General features: G+C 43.2%; 1 protein-coding gene across 1 annotated transcript in view; it reads left to right on the top strand.

Moving 5' to 3' along the window:
* Nucleotides 1–136: 136 nt before the first annotated feature.
* Nucleotides 137–19,302, top strand: part of CPZ (carboxypeptidase Z) — a 54,178-nt gene continuing 35,012 nt past the window's right edge. Inside the window, exons 1-4 of the mRNA XM_074991711.1 lie at nt 137–249; nt 12,746–12,769; nt 13,769–14,143; nt 15,490–15,705. Coding sequence (XP_074847812.1) covers nt 162–249; nt 12,746–12,769; nt 13,769–14,143; nt 15,490–15,705 — 703 coding nt within the window. The 5' untranslated portion in view covers nt 137–161. The remainder of the gene's footprint in view (nt 250–12,745; nt 12,770–13,768; nt 14,144–15,489; nt 15,706–19,302) is intronic.

Genomic DNA, 19,302 nt, shown 5'->3' with positions numbered 1-19,302 from the left:
GCCGCCTGTAACATGACTCCTGGGCCGTATAGCCTGTAAAACGAGGGCAGGCACTTATTCCCTTTGCACTCGGAGCGAGAGCGGCGTGGAGGCCAGTGGAGCGACTCCTCCAGCTGCCAGTGCCACATCACTGTGCTGACGGCACACAAAGGGGCCCCAGCATGCCTCTGAAGCTCCTGCTCTTCCTTGGTGCCCTGGTGAGGGTCACTGAGACTGCCCCACGCTGTGAACCCGGCCAGGAGACCTTAGGTAAGGCTGCCAGCTAACAAGCACCCCTTCTCTCGGCTCTGCTTCTAGGGGGTGAACAGAGAGGGAGCAAACCACAGGGATAGGATGTTAGTGGATGTAAAATGTTCCCCTGTCTGCATTTTATACAGCAGGTCGCTTTGCTGGAGTACTTACAGTCACAATCCTAAGGACAAGGGTGACAAGACAGCAAGTGTGGAAAGTTGGGGTACTTTTTGTGGGGAGGGTGGGTGAGGTTAAGTGTTTAAAACAGAGCCCCTAATACTGGGACATCTGATCACCCTGTGTAGGATCTTCTAGTTTCTGCTTAGAGGAGCACAGTTGATTCTTTCTTTCTGTGGCTTTTCTGTCTAGGAAAGAGAGCCTCAGAGTGTTGGAAGATGAACTTTTGACCTGGCATGTGTTTTTGTGCTTAAGAAAATATTCTCTTCTCACATTTGCTTTTTGGTTAACTTATTTAGTCCAAAGTGTGAGGAATTTTATTAGACGCTGAGTATGCTTGATAGTTATAGATTTTAGCATGTTGTAAACTATACAAAGTTTGGATGGATTGATTAAATAGTTATTTGCAAGTAGTGGAATAAAAGTTAAATTTATATAGGAACACTTGGTTAAAAGGAATTGAAACCTTTTATTTCAATAGCAAAGTTACATTTAAAACTGACCAGTGCTGAAAAAAAAATTAGTGGCCTCCAAAAATGTATATGGCATTTCATTTTTTAGAAGTAAGCTTAATTCTGATTTCCTGTAGGTGGGCATAAATATGGAGTAATTCTAGCGAAACCAAGAGTTACACAAAAACAAAAACAAAAACAAAAAACAAAACAAAACAAAACAAAAAAAACAAACCACAGGAAAGGGAGAGGAAATTATGTCCAGAAGAGTCCACTTTAAAATGGTTCATAAAAGACATTACATTTTGTTCTCTAATTGGGAATTTGTGAGTGGAGGAAGGAAGTTAACCGGAAATTGACCTAAATGTTACCCACCAAATTTCAGCTATAATTTGAGTTTTTAAATATATAACACATAGATTCTATTTTGAGGCTGAAATTGCAGACAGTACAGTTCCTGGGCAATGTTGCATACACTCTGTTGGTGGAGCTTCCACAAACCTCAAAGTGGAGTTTACCATAGCATGAAGAGGTTTATTTTTGTACAATGTTGCACAAATACAGGTATCACAGAATATTCACAGCTAGTCACAGGAGGAGATTATATAGAGTGCAGTATACAGTTTCTTTGTGGGATCTCATTATGTTCCAATTCAAGTCACTTGGAATTTTCCCATTGACTTCAGTGTGGGCGAACACAATACATAAAGGTAAATTTCAACTGGCAGCACAGGCAGGCACTTCCAGCGCAACAGAGCTGCCACCTTTCTGAGCAGAAGGGAGAGGTAGCTATGGTCAGTAGAGTCCTGTGTGGATACAAAATTTGTATCTGCATCTGCAAAAATGAGCCGTGGATATCCACATTGACATTTGAGGATGCAAATACCCATGGATATAGAGCCAATATCTGTGAATTTGCAGGGGCTTAGATATAAAACTTGTATCCACACATGTATCTGCAAAAACGAGTGGTGGAGCTTTCACTGCTGCTTCAGCGGCAACAGGACAATGCTGAACTCTTCTGAAAAATCCCATCCTAAATATTTATTTTTGAATGCTCGTGAGCTGTAAAGGGGCATATTCTTTGTAATTTGTCTATTGCAAATCACTTAGCTTCTCCAACTACCCAGTGCTAGTGCTGAGAATATAGAAAAATATTTGCATGGATAGGAGTCTTTGCATGTGTATGTGAAGAAAATCTACCTCTCTCTGCTACTGTCTCTGTCTCTGGTGCCACCTAGTGGGGTTAATGGGCAGAATTGTGTTAGATGCCATAATTTGTGATCTAAAATACCTAAAGTGGTTAGTCAGCTAAGCAGGAGATTTTCCAAAGTTAAAGGACACTTGGGCATCCAGATCCCACTGAAATTTAATGAAAACCACCCTTGCAAATCCATGTTCAGATATCACGCTATTAGCAATATGCAAGAGACATCCTACAGAGACTATTGCCCTGCAAGACTAATCGTTAATTGCTGGTCTGTGCCAAAACATTCACATTCACACCTCAGCCAGTTTATAGTTAAAACTAATCTTGGCCATCCATGAGATCTCTCTCTCTTTCTCTCTAACACACACACACACACACAGAGAAGATATGTAAGACCAACTATTTTTAGAATTGTACTGTATCTCTAGAAATATGTTTTTGCAATATAAATTTCTCTGTGGACCTGATCTAAAGCCCATAAAAATCATTGCTTTCCATGGGACTTTGGAAAAGGCTGTATCTGTGTCAATGAATGTACATATAGTACACATGAATAATGATTTATCGGCTTTAAAATTTGTAAAACGACTTTCCTTTGGGTTTCTATCTACACACACACACACACACACACACTCTCATACCATAGCTAATGCAACTTTCAGGTTACAAAATCAAACATACTTAAACTAATGGGTCACATTTTGCTCTTGGTGACACATGTTCCAATTTGGAGTTTTTTCTTTGATCCATTTGACTTCGTTGCTGGATTTATATGACTGTAACTGAAGAGAATTTGGCCCAGCATTCACACACCTGCAGACATTCCATACAATGTGTGAGATAGAGTAAATAGTATAAACAGTAATATATTATGGTTTAGCCCTGCAGAAAACAAGCTGGGTTGTGCTGCAGCAAATTACTTAGGATCTGTCCTGGGGAATGGATGAATTTACCCTTCACCAGCTAGGAAGCTGTGCTATTAGAGTGCCTAATCCCTTACCAACAAAAGACAGGTGAGGTGGTTTCTTGTGTTAACCGGATACTATACATGCTCTGTCCCTGGGTTTCCTACTGTATGATCTCCCACAACTCATCTCTTGAAGGATAAGCTGCCTCACAGAGTTCCAGTAGACTCCAGTCTGCTTAAATTATTTTGGCACACTCAGGCATATATTCTGCAGCAAACTGGTGGATTTTACTGCAGAATTTATACTTTGAACTCATGTCACCAAGGTGGGACCTAGGAGTGGTTTCTTGCAGGTGATGGAGGATCAAAAACACTTCATCCTATATCTCAGTAGAAAGCTTCTCCCTCAGAATAGTTATTCAATCTTAGAAAAAGTCTTGCTATTAAGTGGCAATTGACATTGTTGTGATATGACCGCACTGGGAGCATCCCTCGTCCTGATTCTGGATTGTGCAGCCCTCCAATGGCTACAGGCTGTGAATAATTACAGTGCCAGACTTACAGATTGGTATCTAGCTCTGCAGCCATTCTCTTCTGAGGTGTGCTGTAGGCCATGAAACACACATGTTCTTCTGCATGAAGGAGTGTGTTTCATAGAATGTGCTCTGCACTGCGTGTGTGTGTGTCCGTCCCAAGGAGTTAATGCAGCAATTAATTAACCCTGACCTATTAGAAGAAGCAGGCTGCCTGGAAGGTAGCAGGGAGGGAAGTAGCTGGGTAGGAGTTGAAATCTTGTCCACCAGTTTGGAGAGCTGGGTGGGGAGAGGACTTACTGAATGTAGCCGATGTCTTTGCTACTATTCTTTTTGGTTTGTTTTGGGCTTTCTGAAAGTTCCCACAGTGGGCTCATTGAACAGAAGGACTATGACTATTGGCTACTTATCTGAGCTGGGAAAAGAAGGCACCAGAGTTTACCAGCAGGTATACACCTTTAACATCAGTTTTACGTTGTGTATTTGCAATGGGCTCACTGGCTCAAAAATAGTAAATTTTTATCTGGATCAAGATTTTGGAAATTATCTTTCTCTTCAGAAAAGTCTAGAGAACTTGAATTTGGGGATTTACAGTAATTTTTGCCCATTATAGATATTATTTTGATCTTGGTTTTTTTTAGCCAGGCATAGGTCCATTGATTTAAATTAGACTATTTCTCATTTACATGGGTGTGAGAGGAAAATCAGGCTTCAGGAAGAGATGCACAAGTTGAAGAGTGGGAAATAAGCACAAAGAAGTTAAATGATTTGCCCAAGACAACACAATAAGGCAGTGGCAGACTCAAGGATTCAGTCCACATTTCATGAGCCACGATTTGATATCTTAGTCACAAGACCATCACTTCTCTTCAGTAATATCATGTAACACTGATCTCAGTGTCAAACAGCAGTTGTTGGGGTTTTGAATGTTTCCTGACCCAATCTGACCTGTTATTTCTGTTTCACCTGCAGCTGAGCTAATTTAACTTTCCCTTATAAAAGAAACATTAAAAGAAATGATTGTCAGGGTCCTAAATAAGCGTTGTTCATGGAAAATGCACATTGAAAATTTGCTGAGCCACATATGTGATTATCAAAAGCTGCAGCCAAGCTGGTAGTCCCTCTTTTCAAACTGGTAATTGCACAAGCACAGATTTCAAAAGTACCTTATTTGAGGCCAAAAAGCATTTATGTGGCTCTTGTGTTCAAAAGATTCAGCTGGGGGAGCACCTTGGTGATTGACTTTAAGAACCAGTCACTCATGGAGGCAGCACTCAAGGACCAGTTTCGGGAGGCATTCACACTGCAAATGCCTCTCGTGGCTTTGGGGAGCAGGGGAGCAATAACTTAACAGCACTGTTGAGCAGTGGGGTGGATGAGCGCTTTGGCCTCATGCAGAACAGAGGCTATGGCCATGCATCCAACCTGCAGTGTCAGAGGTCCTTGATCTCCTAGGTTTTTGGAGGACCCTAAAATGAGTGGTAATAAAATGAAAGTATAATGCGGGGAAATCTTCTAAACATGTACGGTTTAAAGGAGAACTATTTCCTTCCCTCTTACTGTCCTTTTTTTTTGTTGTTGTCCAGCCGAGATTGTTGGCGGTATCACCTACCTCCACTCTACTGGTAATTTTCATAGCAAAGGGAGATTGGGCATTAATCCATATTTGAGATTCTCAAACTTTGTCATACTGTGGACCAAGCCTTGAGAGAACGTTATCGCATGGATCATACCTCTTCCATTCAAAATCTTGCCTATCCCATATAATTTGCAATCACATCACTTCTGTATGACAGCTACAGAAATTGCTGACATAAGAGTAGAAACATATTTATGTACTTTTGTGGTTTTAAATGTCTTGCATATTTTGTACTATTTGAAATAAGTTAATCTTGGCTTTTGCTTTTCATTTCATCACCCCCTCCATTTGGTTCCTCTCTCACCCTTTTTCTTTTCTTTTTTTCCTGGGAAATATTTATCTGTTTCTTGGCATTTTTCTCAGCCTCTATCCCTGCCCTTGGTTCCCTTCTGCCTTGGCCACTCTGCTTGGCCACCTCCTCCTTTTCTCCCTGGACATACCGCCCACCTACCTCAGTTCATAGTGAAATTCTTCTCTCTCTGGCATTTGTCACCTCCATTCTCACCGGTGGTTCTGATCCCTGAAAGCGTCTCCTGTCCCTATTGTTTCCCCTGTTACTATCAAGTAGCCATGTAGAATAGCTAGGCAGGCTTGTGGTTTCCAGCTGCCGTTCTGTGCTCTCATTTGCAAAGCATAATTACCCAACAGCATTTGTTTTGTTATGTATTATTGCTCAACAGCAGCTTTTGTATATATAATATTGCAAGGAAAACTTTCATTGGGAAAACTGAGCTGGTTAGCCATTTAATCTGGCAAAAATAATATAGCGGATATCCCTGAAGTGCGACATGCTTTGTGTATATTTTAATTATTAACTCTTCTGGAAAAGGACTGAATATTTCCAACAAAAATATCCCAGGCTTTTTATCTCATACTCAAAAAGAAATTCAGTGACTCAAGAAGTGGATTTCTAAGTCATGACAACACAAATAATCTAATGCAGCTCATTCTGTAAGCTACAGTGACACCATGCATTGTCATGCTGAGGTACTCCTGGGGGTCCAGATTTACTAACAGGGCCTTACCAAATTCACAGTCCATTTTGCTTAATTTCATGGTTATGGGATTTTTAAAATGGTAAATTTCATGATTTCAGATATTTAAATCTGAACTTGCACAGTGTTGTAATTGTAGAGGTCCTGACCCAAAAAGGAGTTGTGTGGGGGTCACAAGGTTATTGTATGGGAGTTATGGTATTGCTACCTTTATTTCTGTGCAGCTGTTGGCAGCAGCATTGCCTTCAGAGCTGGGCAGCAGGAGAGCGGCGGCTGCTGGCCAGGAATCCAGATCTGAAGGCAGAGCTACTGCCAGAAGCAGCTCAACAGTTAGGCTGTCTTGGTGTGCTATTGCCCCCATGACTTCTCTGCTGCTGCCTGCAGAGCTGGGTTTTTAGTCAGCAGCTGCCACTCTCTGGCCACCCAGGAGGTGGCCATCTGTCCCATTCTTGGCGGGACAGCCCCATATTTTGGGCCCCCAAAAGGTGTCCTGACTTATTTTAACAAAGGGGCTAATCGCCCCATATTGGGAGAGCAAGTATTCACGCTCTCTCTGGCCACATCAGAGGGAGCCAGTAGGAGCCCTGCAGAGGGAAAGGTATGCAGGGGCACGGGGGTGTGGGGTAGCTGCCTCCTCCTTCCCAGCTCCCTGTGGTGCAGAGAAGTTGGGAGCCAACCCATGCTGCTCTGGCAGGGGAGGCAGAGGGTCCCAGGCTATGCACAGCACTGTGCTGCCTGGCAGCCCTTCAAGCTGCTTAGGACTCAGGAGGACCAGCACCCAACCCAACATAGAGCAAGGGCTACCTGCTGCCCAGCAGTCCCTGGAGCCAGGGTGCCCAGGTTCCTGCATGTGCACCCTGCTGGGGCTGAGGCTTTTCCTGCAGAGGCAGCTGCAGCGTGTGATGTGCCCGGCCCAGCCCACTCCACACATGGGCAGCCTCTGGCCCTGCCCTGGACTCAGTGCCCTGCTGAGCTGCCAGGCTCCCAGAGGCCAGCAGGGGCGCTTGGACCCCCAAAGTTGCTGGGTTGTGCAGCAGGGCAATGGAGACCTGGGATGGGCAAGTGGGGCTCGGGGCTCACCTCTGGGCTCTGGCGGGTCTGCAAAGGTACCGACGCTGCCCCCCCAGCACCTCGCTGTGGGGATGTTCCTGCTGGGCAAGGTGGCTTTGCCATGAGCATCACGGGAGCAGTGATGTTCCCCCTCCCCACCTGTGAGCTCTGGGTACCCTGTGGAGTCTGGCCGCTGGAGCGCGCAGTGTGCATCCTTTGCCTGGCCGGGGACCCTTGGCTTCCCCTGGCCCCTGGGGAGCAGCTGCCAGCAGCCCCCTCCATGCTGTGTTCTGCTTACCAGTCATGCCAGCTCAGGCTGGTTGGAAAGAATGAAAGTCACTGTCCGTCCCCCCCCCGCACATATCTCACTGTCCCATATGTGGGATCGGGAAATATCCCATCTCTGACAGGAGTAACACAGATGTAAGGGCAACATTGGTATGGTATTGCCACCCTTACTTTTGTGCTGCTGCTGGCAGGGTACTACCTTCAGAGCAGGGCACCAAGATAACATTACACCCATGGCTCTCCAGTAGCCCGGTTCTGAGGACAGTGCAGAAGTATGAGTGGCAATACAGTGACTCTCCTTAAGTAACCTTGTGATTCTCCTGCAACTCCCACTTGGGTCAAGATTCCCTCAAATTGAGAAACAGGGGTCTCCCCCATGAAACCTTATAGTGTAGAGTAAAGGCACACAAAAGGCCAGATTTCACAGTCCATGACACATTTTTTGTGGTCGTGAATTTGTTCAGGCCCTATACATTAACAGCTGTTGGACTGAACCTGTAAACCTTCTTCACACAAAAGCACCACTGATTTCACTACTGATTGTATTAAACTCCACTATAAACTAATTCATGAAACTGGAGAAATCTATCAAGTCGCATTGGTTAGGTGAGGGTTAACCTTAGAAGCCTGCAGCTTTCATCACTGAATCATCTGAAGGAGAAAAAAAATGTAAGCTTGGCACTAGAACGTGTACGTGCTGCATTCTAGATTTTCAAGTTTGCCTTGCAAATTGAAAGCAGAAGGGTATATGATTGAAAGCACTCAGGCAGCTCCAACCAGCTCTTTACAAGTGGGGTTTTATCCATATTTTTAGATCAAAGATGTACTGCCCCAACATTTATTGCACTTCCTGTAGAGCAGCAAGGGGTAGAAACAAAAACCACACATACAGGGTCTTCTGGATCTGAAAAACAAATGATTCTTTGTATTTATCTGGTTCTGTTTGTGGAAGGATCTTATATTGGGGAAGTAGTGACATTGAAAGGGAGCACTGTCTCCGTAGCATTCACCCTATGGAAATCCCTGTAAAGGATGGAATTGCTTAGAGTCGAGCTCAAGATTAACCACAGATGTTGTCAGGTTCCAGTGTTCTTTGCATCATCTCCCATTTCATGAACCTCTAAAATGGAGAGTGTGGTTCAGTAGGGCTGATCTGGTGTGGTCAGTGGCATTGCTGCTTCAGGAGCCATGCGGAGACAAAACACAGAAAGTGGAGCACTGCAACGCATACCACCTCTTGCAGAACCCTAGGACCTGTCTTCTTTCCTGACAGATCATTGAGCTCTGTGGGGCTCAGGGGCTTACAGACCCCACCCCTGAAAGGAGAGTGCACAGCAGCAACTTCAAGGAGCTGCCTTCATGGATTTTTTACTGACTGTTTCATGGTCAGGGAGGAATTGGCCCAGGTAAGCGCATCCCTAATTACTTTTAAGTATGGGCCCAGGGTAATTCATTTTGTCCTTTGCTGAACCGCACTCTGTGCAAGCATTGAAAAGAGAAAGTCTCGATAGTTTCCAAAGAACTGTTTAATCAGAAATGCACATTTGGAGTGGTCCTTGCAACATTTCTGTCCTGACTGTATTTTTATGAAATACTAATCTCCTTATTAGAAACACAGTTGCAAACCTCTAACCATCTCTGTTTTAATTTATACACCCAATGGTATGATGACATAAGGAACTTAACTTGACATGGGTATTTCATCCATGTAACTGACAGCAGATTGGTGCTCACTATGTAAAAATTAGCAAGCAGTCATATAGCACCCTAAAATCTTTAAGGTGCTATGTGACTGTTTTGTTAGAATAGAGGCAAACATGGCTACCTCTCTGTTACTATATAAAAATTAGAATATCTTTTTGAGCCAACTCTGTTTATTAATATATCTTATAACTATTGAGGCATTACCCTTCTATCTGTCCCTGGGAAAGTTTTTGCTCGTCTTGTTGCTCGGAGCAACTTATATCTTAAGGAGTTAAGGGAAGGCTGTGATAAGCTGCCTTTGCTCCTGGCCATTCCATGATAGAGCAAATTTTCATAGTGCACTAGCTTATCGAGACGGCGTGAGAATTCAAACACCCAATTAACATTGCATTTGAGGACATTGAGTCGGTGATTGCCTCTGCTGACAGGGTATCACTTTGGCTGATCTTGAAACACTCGGGTATCCCTGATAAGCTCCCTGACAAGTCTCCCTTCTATATGAGAACTCCTCAAACTGCATTCTTGTTAGTGGAAAAGAATCACTGTCTTCTGAATTAGGTCAGGTGTTTGACATGGGTGCATTATTGTCCTCGATCTCACCAGTGCTGTCACAGATTACACACTTGACCACACACCAAGTTAATGCAGTTTAGGCATTCCCCTTGCTGAAAAGGACCCCCCGACACTGATTTTGCTGTTGATACAGTGCTAGCTGTTGAATCAAGAGATGAGGTGGCTGCAGCACTTAGAGCCCTGGGAAGACACTGTAGGCACTAGCACTTTAGTGGGTGACCCACACAGCCAGGATTCATCACAGAGAGGTACCCATGTTAATCTGTATCTTCACACAACAAAAAGAGTAGCAATATTACTTATTAGGTGATGAGCTTTCATGGAACAGAAGAAGTGGTGGGTCTATCCCACAAAAGCTCATAATCTAATAAATAATATTGGTAGTCTGTAAGGTGCTACAGGACTGCCTGTTTTGTTTTGTCCAGCCAAGATTGTTGGTGATATGACCTACCTCCACTCTACTGGTAATTACTAGAGCCCTGCACAGATACAACTGTCTACTTGCTGATGTGGGTATCTGCAGATAGACATCCATATCTGCAGATCTGTAGGGCTGTACTCCCAAGAGACTGAAACTAATGGAGAAGAGTGTGGTTCTGTTGTACCCAGGAGCTAGATTCCAGTATCAGCAGCTCCTCCTGGCCATGTATCTGTACAACCCCCAGCCCCATTGTCAGCTGTGGTGGCTCCTGTGTGCAATCATACAGCCCTTCAGTGATGCTGAGAATTTGGATTGTTTCTCCACAATGGTCTCATCTTCCTTGAACATGCCTTTAGGATCTCAGTCACCAAGTGGTCCCACTGCTTGTTTAACAAGTTTTCTGCTGCTGATTTACTTAAACTTTCTTAACTTTCTTGCTGTAACATTCTGAGTCTTTTTGAGTACTTATTTATCAGCCTAAATTTGGCCTCCAAAATCTTTCTCCTATCCTTTCCTGTGTCACTGGTAGCTACATGTACTATGGCCACTGGCTCCTCCCCAGCACTACACATAAGTCTCTCTAGATGTCTCAAGAGATCTGCAGCCTTCAGCACCTACCAGGCAGGTCACCGTGCAGTTCTCCAAGTCATTGTAAACTCAACTATCCCTCATTACTATTACATGACTCTTCACAATAACTGGAGTTCCTTCCCCAGAAGAAGTATCCTCAGATACCATGACATCATCTGGCAGGAGGATGCTAACTATGGAATTGTTTTCCTCCACTCCAGTTTCATATTCTTCCCTGAGACTTTCATCCTCTTCAACAGGCCAGAGTCTGTGTCCTGGAAAGTCTCATCTGTGTACCTTTCTGTCTCCCTTAGCTCCTCCAGTTCAGCTACTGTAGTCACCAAAGCCTGTTCATGGTCTCTTAGAGATGGGAGCTCCTTGTATCTAATGTACACATATGCCATTTACATTCCTACATTTTTACCAGTATTTTCCCTAGCGGTTTAAAGTAGAGTAATAAAGAAAAATCTAATTTACATGAAAGGGAGAGAAATGACAAACAAGAATCAATCTTGCATGAAGATAAAAACAGCAGCGAGAAAAACTGCACACCACAAATTGATACATCAGATCCTGCTTTATGGCTGTCAATCCTAAACTCTGCCAATATTGATCGTATAATTTTGAGAGGGCCAGGCAAAATCAAGGAGTCACTAAGAGCTAGGTATAGTCATCACAACCAATTTGTGGTTATATGGACCAAAACCAGTGAAGAGCATGAACTTGGGCAAAATCACTGAAGTGCCATCTCCATATATAAATGGTTATCAGTAGCAATTCCCTCTGCACCGTGGTTGAACTCGTTAGACCAGCTTGAGTGGATAGGAAACAGTCATTTTTTGGAAATGATTATTATCTCATCCATCCTACTAGGAAACCAATATGACAAAGGGACTATTGCTAATAATCACTGTGAGAAATGGATCCATATTTTTATTGCCATTAAATATCAAGCCAGGAAAAAAAACTATATGAATAGTATATTTTCAAAAAACTTACCACAAGATTATTGGTTACCACTAATTGCTGGTGTCAAAAATTAAATATGGTAGCACAGAGCCACAGAAATGCTTTACAGATTAATATTAATTGATGATCATTCAGGGTATGTAGCCAGATTCATTTCCCATGAAATTACCCATCATCAAGATCAAATTCCAGAGCTAATATTGTTTTCATGTTAATGATTTTGCTTTGGTTTCCAGACAGTGATAAATTAGTACTTCCAGAGAGTGATTACCAGAGGAAATTCAGATAGCTGTTATGTATGCTGGGAATAGTAATTCACACTTTTTTTTTATTGGACATAATGCAGTTGGTTTTGTGGAAACAAGCACAAGGAGGTAGGTGTAAGCATCCCAGGGTTAGCTCCCCAGTACATGCCCGTGAAAACATATGTTTTGATGTTTATGCTGCTCAGATGCAATTGTTACTTCCAATGGAGAATGGAAGAAACACACTTTTTTATTTTAGTAACATTATTTTGCATTAGCTGACAAACTTAGAAAAGATAAGGTGGAAGATTTAAAAAAAATCCTCTTAATTGTTTTAGCGAGAAAGACGTAAATATCATATGCAGGCCTGTACATTTGATGTTGATCCATTTGTTAGTAGCTCACTTACTGCAGTGATGGATATGAAATAAATGCTTAGATTACATTAGACTAGATTCGATTGGTACTTCTGACAGTAATGGCCATATTCTTCCTGACTGGAACTTCAGTGATGTCAGAAAGACACAGAAGCACTGAAGTTTAGAACTTTTCCATTCCTTTCCCACAAGCCATGTTACACTATGTTTCCCTTTGGTTTCCAAGCCCACTAACCGATTGTCACTTAGCTTTGTTTGCATCTTGAAAATCTCTTCACTAGCATCTGTAATTCCAAGTTCAAACATTTGATGTGCAGCAAGAACTGAGGTAGGTGAAGTATTGCAGCTGGCTTTCTTCACTGTTCACTGATGGTAATCCCTATTTATCTTCTCTTTATTTGCAGGACAATGCCAAACAGGAGAAAAAGGTATGATGTGGCTTCTCTTTCTCTCAGCACTCTGAGTATTCCCTAGTTATTTCATTTTTATTCTTTCCTGCAGCTGAATATAGCTGCCTCTGGACCCTGTCAATACAACTCTATGCATTGGCCCTAATCAGACAGTAGAGGGCAGTGAGACATGTTCTTTCTCTCCCAGGGCAAGAGATTGCTGCCATTACTGTGCTATTATCTCATACCAGCCTGGGAGCTCAGCACAGCGTGTCAGACTCAGATTTGGATAACCAAGTTGCCCAGTGTCATAGTATCGAATAACCCTACCACAAATGCTAAATCTCAGTTAATCCTTTTGTTTTTTGAAGTGGTTAAATGTGGCACAAGCTGTTCTACTTGGAAGAATTTTTAAATGAGTCTGCTTTAGCCCAAATCTGCTAGTACAAAAATAAGGTGGAAGAAGGCAAATGTCAGCCACCTTTTTAGCTCTACCCTGCTGAGGCTGACATACTAGAACTCTTGTCCCTGGTGTGATGCAGAACAGTCATGAGGTTACTCTAACTAAATTGGTTTTCTTGGCCATGCTGGCCGTTCTGTCAACATGAAGGGCAGTCCTCAGGCTTCCAGATTCACAAAGCACCTGCTGTGTTGGTCAGAATCCATCCATTTAACTATTTGAATTTTGAATGTGTAAACACACCAGAAATCTGATTTTAGCATTAGACTCAGCCAATAAGAGAAAAGAAATATTACCGTATGTCCAGGAAAAATCAAAAATCTATTTCAAATTTTGAATTCTGGCTGCTTGCAATTGACTTCCTCAAGCTACAGAATAAGAATCGCCTGACAGATTGTTTCAAACAATACTTGTATCTGAGACTATTGTGATCTGCTGCCAGACAATCTGTGATCAGCTAAAGGGATTATATTAATTTGACCTGCTATTTGAGAAATATTATTTGAGTAGTTGTATTGGATTCACTGTGGTTACTGAGCAGGTTATTTTTCAGACATTCATCTTATCCTTTCTTGTAGTAAAATGCGTGGGCATCACCTTAGGCTCTTGTGCTGATGTTCCTTACACCAAAACAATGTATCCTAATTTGCTGGATCAGAAGTCCAGGGAAGTGGTTGAATTCAGCTCTGAATATATTCTCATGAGCGTGCTGCACAACTTGCTTCAGGGAGAATGTAATCCTGATCTAAGACTGCTGAGCTGCTCGATACTGGCCCCGCCATGTGACAAAGACAAAGTTATAAAGCCCTGCAGGCACGTCTGTGAAAACCTGAGGAAAACTTGCCTACCTGCATTTGACACAATAGATATGGCATGGCCCTACTTCTTAGACTGTGATCGCTTCTTTGTTGGAGAAGAGGAAGGATGTTTTGATCCACTGGCAAAGCTCCGAGGTGAGAACTGACGTTGTGCAGGTGCATCCTAAGAAATGATGTATGATTGTACAAAGTTAAAATCAGTTTGGAGACTGAGGTTTTTCATATCTCAGAAATGTTTGTAACTCTGAAAAAAATGTGATGGATGTTCCTTCAAAAGTTTATAACTGAACATTAACTTAATATATCTCTGAAACTTATGATTCATAAGAAAACTGCTGCTTTTAACTGTCTTAATTTAAATGAAACAAGCACAGAAATGATTTCCTTATCTAGTCAAATCTTTTTTAAAAAACTGCTGCTTTATCAGTACTGTACTATGTTTTATCTTAAAAAAATCTCTACTGCTTCCTGATTGTATACATCTTGTTTCAAATGAGGTGTGTGGTTAACTAGTCGGTTTGTAACTCTGGTGTTTGTAACTCTGAGGTTGTGCTGTGATATTCCTATACTAATTAGCTCATGCAAGGTAAACTGCCTTTGTGAATGTTTTTAAAGAGGTATGTATTGCAGGTAAGTGAAGTCACTTGAGTTAAACCAAAGATTAATTTCATGCCATAGATTTAAAGGATCAGTCTCTATGCTGAAGGCTGAAGTTTACCAGTTATCAAAGGCTAGATTTTAGTTGATGAAGCCTACAGTAAATATGGCTGCACATTGTAAAATACCTGTCATTGTGCAAGTGTGGTAACTGGTTTTGGAGACTTGGGCTAACATGTCACACAAGAAAGCAAATAGAAGAGGTTCTTGTTCAGATCTAAAGTTACTTTCAGGCTCATTTCTAATTTCTGTATTTCTATTTTTGGACATACTGGCCATGTCTACACTAGCCAAAAACTTGGAAATTGCCATGCAAATTGCCATTTCGAAGTTTACTAATGAAGCGCTGAAATACATATTCAGCGCCTCATTAGCATGCGGGTGGCTGTGGCACTTCAAAATTGACGTGGTTCGCTGCCGCGCGGCTCATCCAGATGGGGCTCCTTTTCGAAAGGACCCCGCCTACTTCGAAGTCCCCTTATTCCCATCTGCTCACAGGAATAAGGGGACTTCAAAGTAGCTGGGGTCCTTTCGAAAAGGAGCCCTGTCTGGACGAGCCATGTGGTGGTGAGCCGCGTCAATTTCAAAGTGCCGCAGCTGCCCACATGCTAATGAGGTGCTGCATATGTATTTCAGCGCTTCATTAGTAAACTTCGAAATGGCCATTTGCATGGCAATTTTGAAGTTTTTGGCTAGTGTAGATGGAGCCACTGTATATGCTTTATGAACAGAGCTGAAGGTGTTTGTTCACTGTAACTAGATAAGTCCACTCTGGATGCAAACTTTTGAGTTCACTTAGTTGCAGTTATAATTTCTCTCTGCAGGGGACACAGATTTAGCTGAGGAAGATTTACTCCCAGATGTGCCTACAACTTTAATTCAGTTCACCCATCATTCTTATTCCAAAATGGCAAGCATTATGAAGAAGACTGCTTCTAGGTGCTCCCACATTGCAAGAACTTACAGCATTGGCCGTAGCTTTGAAGGGAGAGACCTTTTTGTGATTGAGTTTTCAACCAATCCTGGACACCATGAACCAAGTGAGTAATGATGCTCCCATCTGCAGTGTAGACATACCTCTTCACAGCTGGTTTTTTAGAACGAGGTATGGTGCACTTCTGTCATGTGCCCCACAGATTCATAGATTTGCAGTACAGAAGACACTATTGTGGTCATTTAGTCTGACTTCTGCCTAGGGTTTCCCTGGATTAATGGCTGCTTTGAGTCCAATAGCTGTAATTGAACTAAAGCATATCTTTTAGAATGAAACAGCACATCCTGACTTTAAAATTTCCAGTGATGGAGAATCCAGTACCACTCTTGGTAAGTTGACCCAATGGTTATTGACCCCTACCTAAATATTGGTAACCTATTTGTAGTGTGAATTTGTCTTGCTTGAATTTTCAGCCTTTCAATCTTACTAACCCTTTCTCTGATAGACTGAAGAGCCCTCTGTTATCAAAAGTCAGACAGGAAATCTTTGCAGGGCAGGGAACTGAGTGTGAAGTGCCATGTTACAAACGTAAAGTTAGGCCATCCTTCACCTCCCATTAAAGGAACAGCACTACCCTGAATAGTATAATGGCCTGTCAGCTGGTGGAGTGGTTAGGTAGCCTACAAAGTGGACAAATAATCATGTTTTAAAATAAAACTATAATTGAACCTGTTTATCACAAAAATGATACAATAACAAGGAATTACATCACTCTGAACAGTTTAGGGGGACCATATTGCCCTATGCCAAATACTGGGCACAGGCTGGGGCATCTCTCTGGCTGTGGCTGCCAAGCAACTGCAGCTCCCTGGCTGCCCCCTGCCACAGGGTTCTAGAATGGGACTGCTGCCCAATGGGGGAACTCCCTGGTTGCAGGAGTGGTTGCTCTGCATGGGGGTGGGGGGGTGGTCGCCAGCTGCTCCATGCCTCTGGGCTCTGGGAATGCTCCAGGGATGCTCTCTGGCTCCAGCAGTGGCTGCCCTCTGGGGGCTGCCATCTTGCAGGGGGTGGGCTACCCCCTGGCAGTGGTGGGGGGCAGCTGCAACTCCAGGCTGCCCCACACCTCTGGGCACTGGGAATGGGGCTCCAGCTTCGCAGGGGAGCTCTCTGCTGCCGCACACCTCCGGGCACCCAGAATGGGGCTGTGGCCTTGCCAGGGACCTCCCTAGCTACCCCATGCCTCTGGGTGGTGGGAATGGGGCTGCCTCAGGGCACTGGCAATGAGACTGCTGCCCCCCAGGAGAGCTCCATGGCTGTCCTATGCCTTGGGGTGCCAGCTGAGGGGGCTCTCTAGCTGTGGTGGTGACTGCCCCATGGGGGAGAGGGGTGGCTACATGGGAGACCATCCTGCAGTGGGCTCCCTGGCTGGAGGGCAGCTCCCCTTAAAAGGGGCACAAAACACACTACCCTACCCACAACACACCCTGCCTTACCTCTATGGCAGGGCCCCTGGCTCCATTTCTTGCTGATGCCTGCACTGGCTGGTCAGTACGTGCTGCACTTGCTGTCCGGCCAGCTCCTGATTGATTTTACTGGCAGCTGCAGCTGCACTGACTTGGGGAAAGGGCAGTTCAGCAGCGGGGTGAAAATACAGGACTGGGTAGGAATAAATTGGTAGGAATAAGTGGAAAATTTTCTGAAAGGAGAAGGGTAACAGGTGATGTTTCCCAAGGGTCAGTCCTAGGACCAATCGTGTTCAACTTATTCATAAATGATCTAGAGAAAGGGGTCGGCAGTGAGGTGGTAAAGTTTGCGGATGAAACTAAATAGTTCAAAGTAGTCAAGACGGAAGATGACTGTGGAGAGCTTCAAAAAAGATCTCACCAAATTGAGTGATTGAGCAACAAAATGGCAAATGAAATTTAATGTGGATGAGTGTAAAGTAATGCACATTGGAAAAAATAATCCCAGCTATACATACAGTATGATGGGGGCTAATTTAGCTACAACTAATCAGGAAAGAGATCTTGGGGTTATCATGGATAGTTCTCTGAAAACATCCCCGCAGTGTGCCGTGGCAGTCAAAAAAGCAAATAGGATGTTGGGTATTATTAAAAAAGGTATAGAAAATAAGACAATATCTGACTGCCCCTATATAAAACTATGGTACTCCCACATCTTGAATACTGCATGCAGATGTGGGCTCCTCACCTCAAAAAAGATATTTTGGCATTAGAAAAGGTTCGGAAAAGGGAACTAAAATGATTAGGGGTTTGGAACATGTCCCATATAAGGAGAGGCTAAAGAGACTGGGAATTCTGGGTGGAGAAAAGAGGAGACTGAGGTGGGATATGATAGAGGTTTATAAAATCATGAGCACTGTGGAGAGGGTAAATAAAGAAAATTTATTTACTTGTTCCCATAATATAAGAACTAGAGGACACACCAGATGAAATTAATGGGTAGCAGGTTTCAAACTAATAGAAGAAAGTTCTTTTTCACACAGCACACACTCAACCTGTGGAACTCCTTACCAGAGAAGGTGGTGAAGGCTAGTATTATAACAGCGTTCAAAAAAGAGCTAGATAAATTCATGGAGGTTAGGTCCATAAAAGGCTATTAGTCAGGAGGTAGGAGTGGTGTCCCTGGCCTCTGTTTGTCAGAGGCTGGAGATGGATGGCAGGAGACAAATCATTTGATCATTGTCTTCGGTCCACCCCCTCTGGGGCACCTGGCCACTGTTGGCAGACCAAATACTAGGCTATATGGACCTTTGGTAGGACCCAGTAATGGCCATTCTTGTGTTCTTATATTCTTATGACTGTCTTGGTGAAAACGGAGTAGCTGGTCACTCTGTAAAAGTATAACGGGACTTTAAAGAGAGTGAACATAACCACCACAGCTGGGGGCTTTCATGACCTGTGTAAAGTTGATATGAAGGCTCAAATCCATACCTCACTCCTCCTTGGCTTCAGGGCTACAGGGTTTGTTTGGGTTAGAGAGAAGGATGAGGATGCAGACTAGGAAAAGGAAAGGGACATACCTGTTGGAATGCACTGCACTGTAGCGATGCTCTAATTTCTAATACCCACAGGGAATCCTGGGATGCAGAGTGTAAGAGAGGAGCCCCAGGGCTATTCTAACTTACCCCAGTGACCTAATAGGCTCCTGACTGCCCCAGAATACAATTTAAAACCACATTTGTCCCCTAACATGGCTCTTGCTCCAAACACAGGGATGATGTAACAGATCAAGGCCACAATGCTGTATACTTGCTGCTGTTGTATATTTGCATGCAGAATCTAAGGTGATGTGTACATGCCAGGCAGGTTGGCTCTGCAGCAGCTTTGTCAGACTATACATTGTATTGCAGGTTCTCCCCATCTTAGTCAGAAAATCTTAGGCCCATGTTTATCAATCTTTCTTTGTTTGTAAAGTACCCCTTTAAAAAAATGTAAGTACCTCCAGACTTCTCTTGCATATCCCTAAGGGTACACGTACAACTGGTTGAGAAACAAGGTCGTAAGGTAAGTTCCATTCAACTTTTTCAGGTTACTGTCCCCTTTTCAGAGTCAGATGTTTTGCATTCCACCAAGTTACACCTCACTTAAAAACTACTTACTTACAAAAGTATGCAACAGTATCACAGAAGACTATGACTGAAAACTTGCTGACTTGCTAGCATGTTATTATCAAATAAACT

Source organism: Carettochelys insculpta, chromosome 4 (assembly GCF_033958435.1).
Source record: "Carettochelys insculpta isolate YL-2023 chromosome 4, ASM3395843v1, whole genome shotgun sequence".
Lineage (NCBI taxonomy): Eukaryota > Metazoa > Chordata > Testudines > Carettochelyidae > Carettochelys > Carettochelys insculpta.
This window is presented reverse-complemented; position numbering and strand designations above follow the sequence as displayed.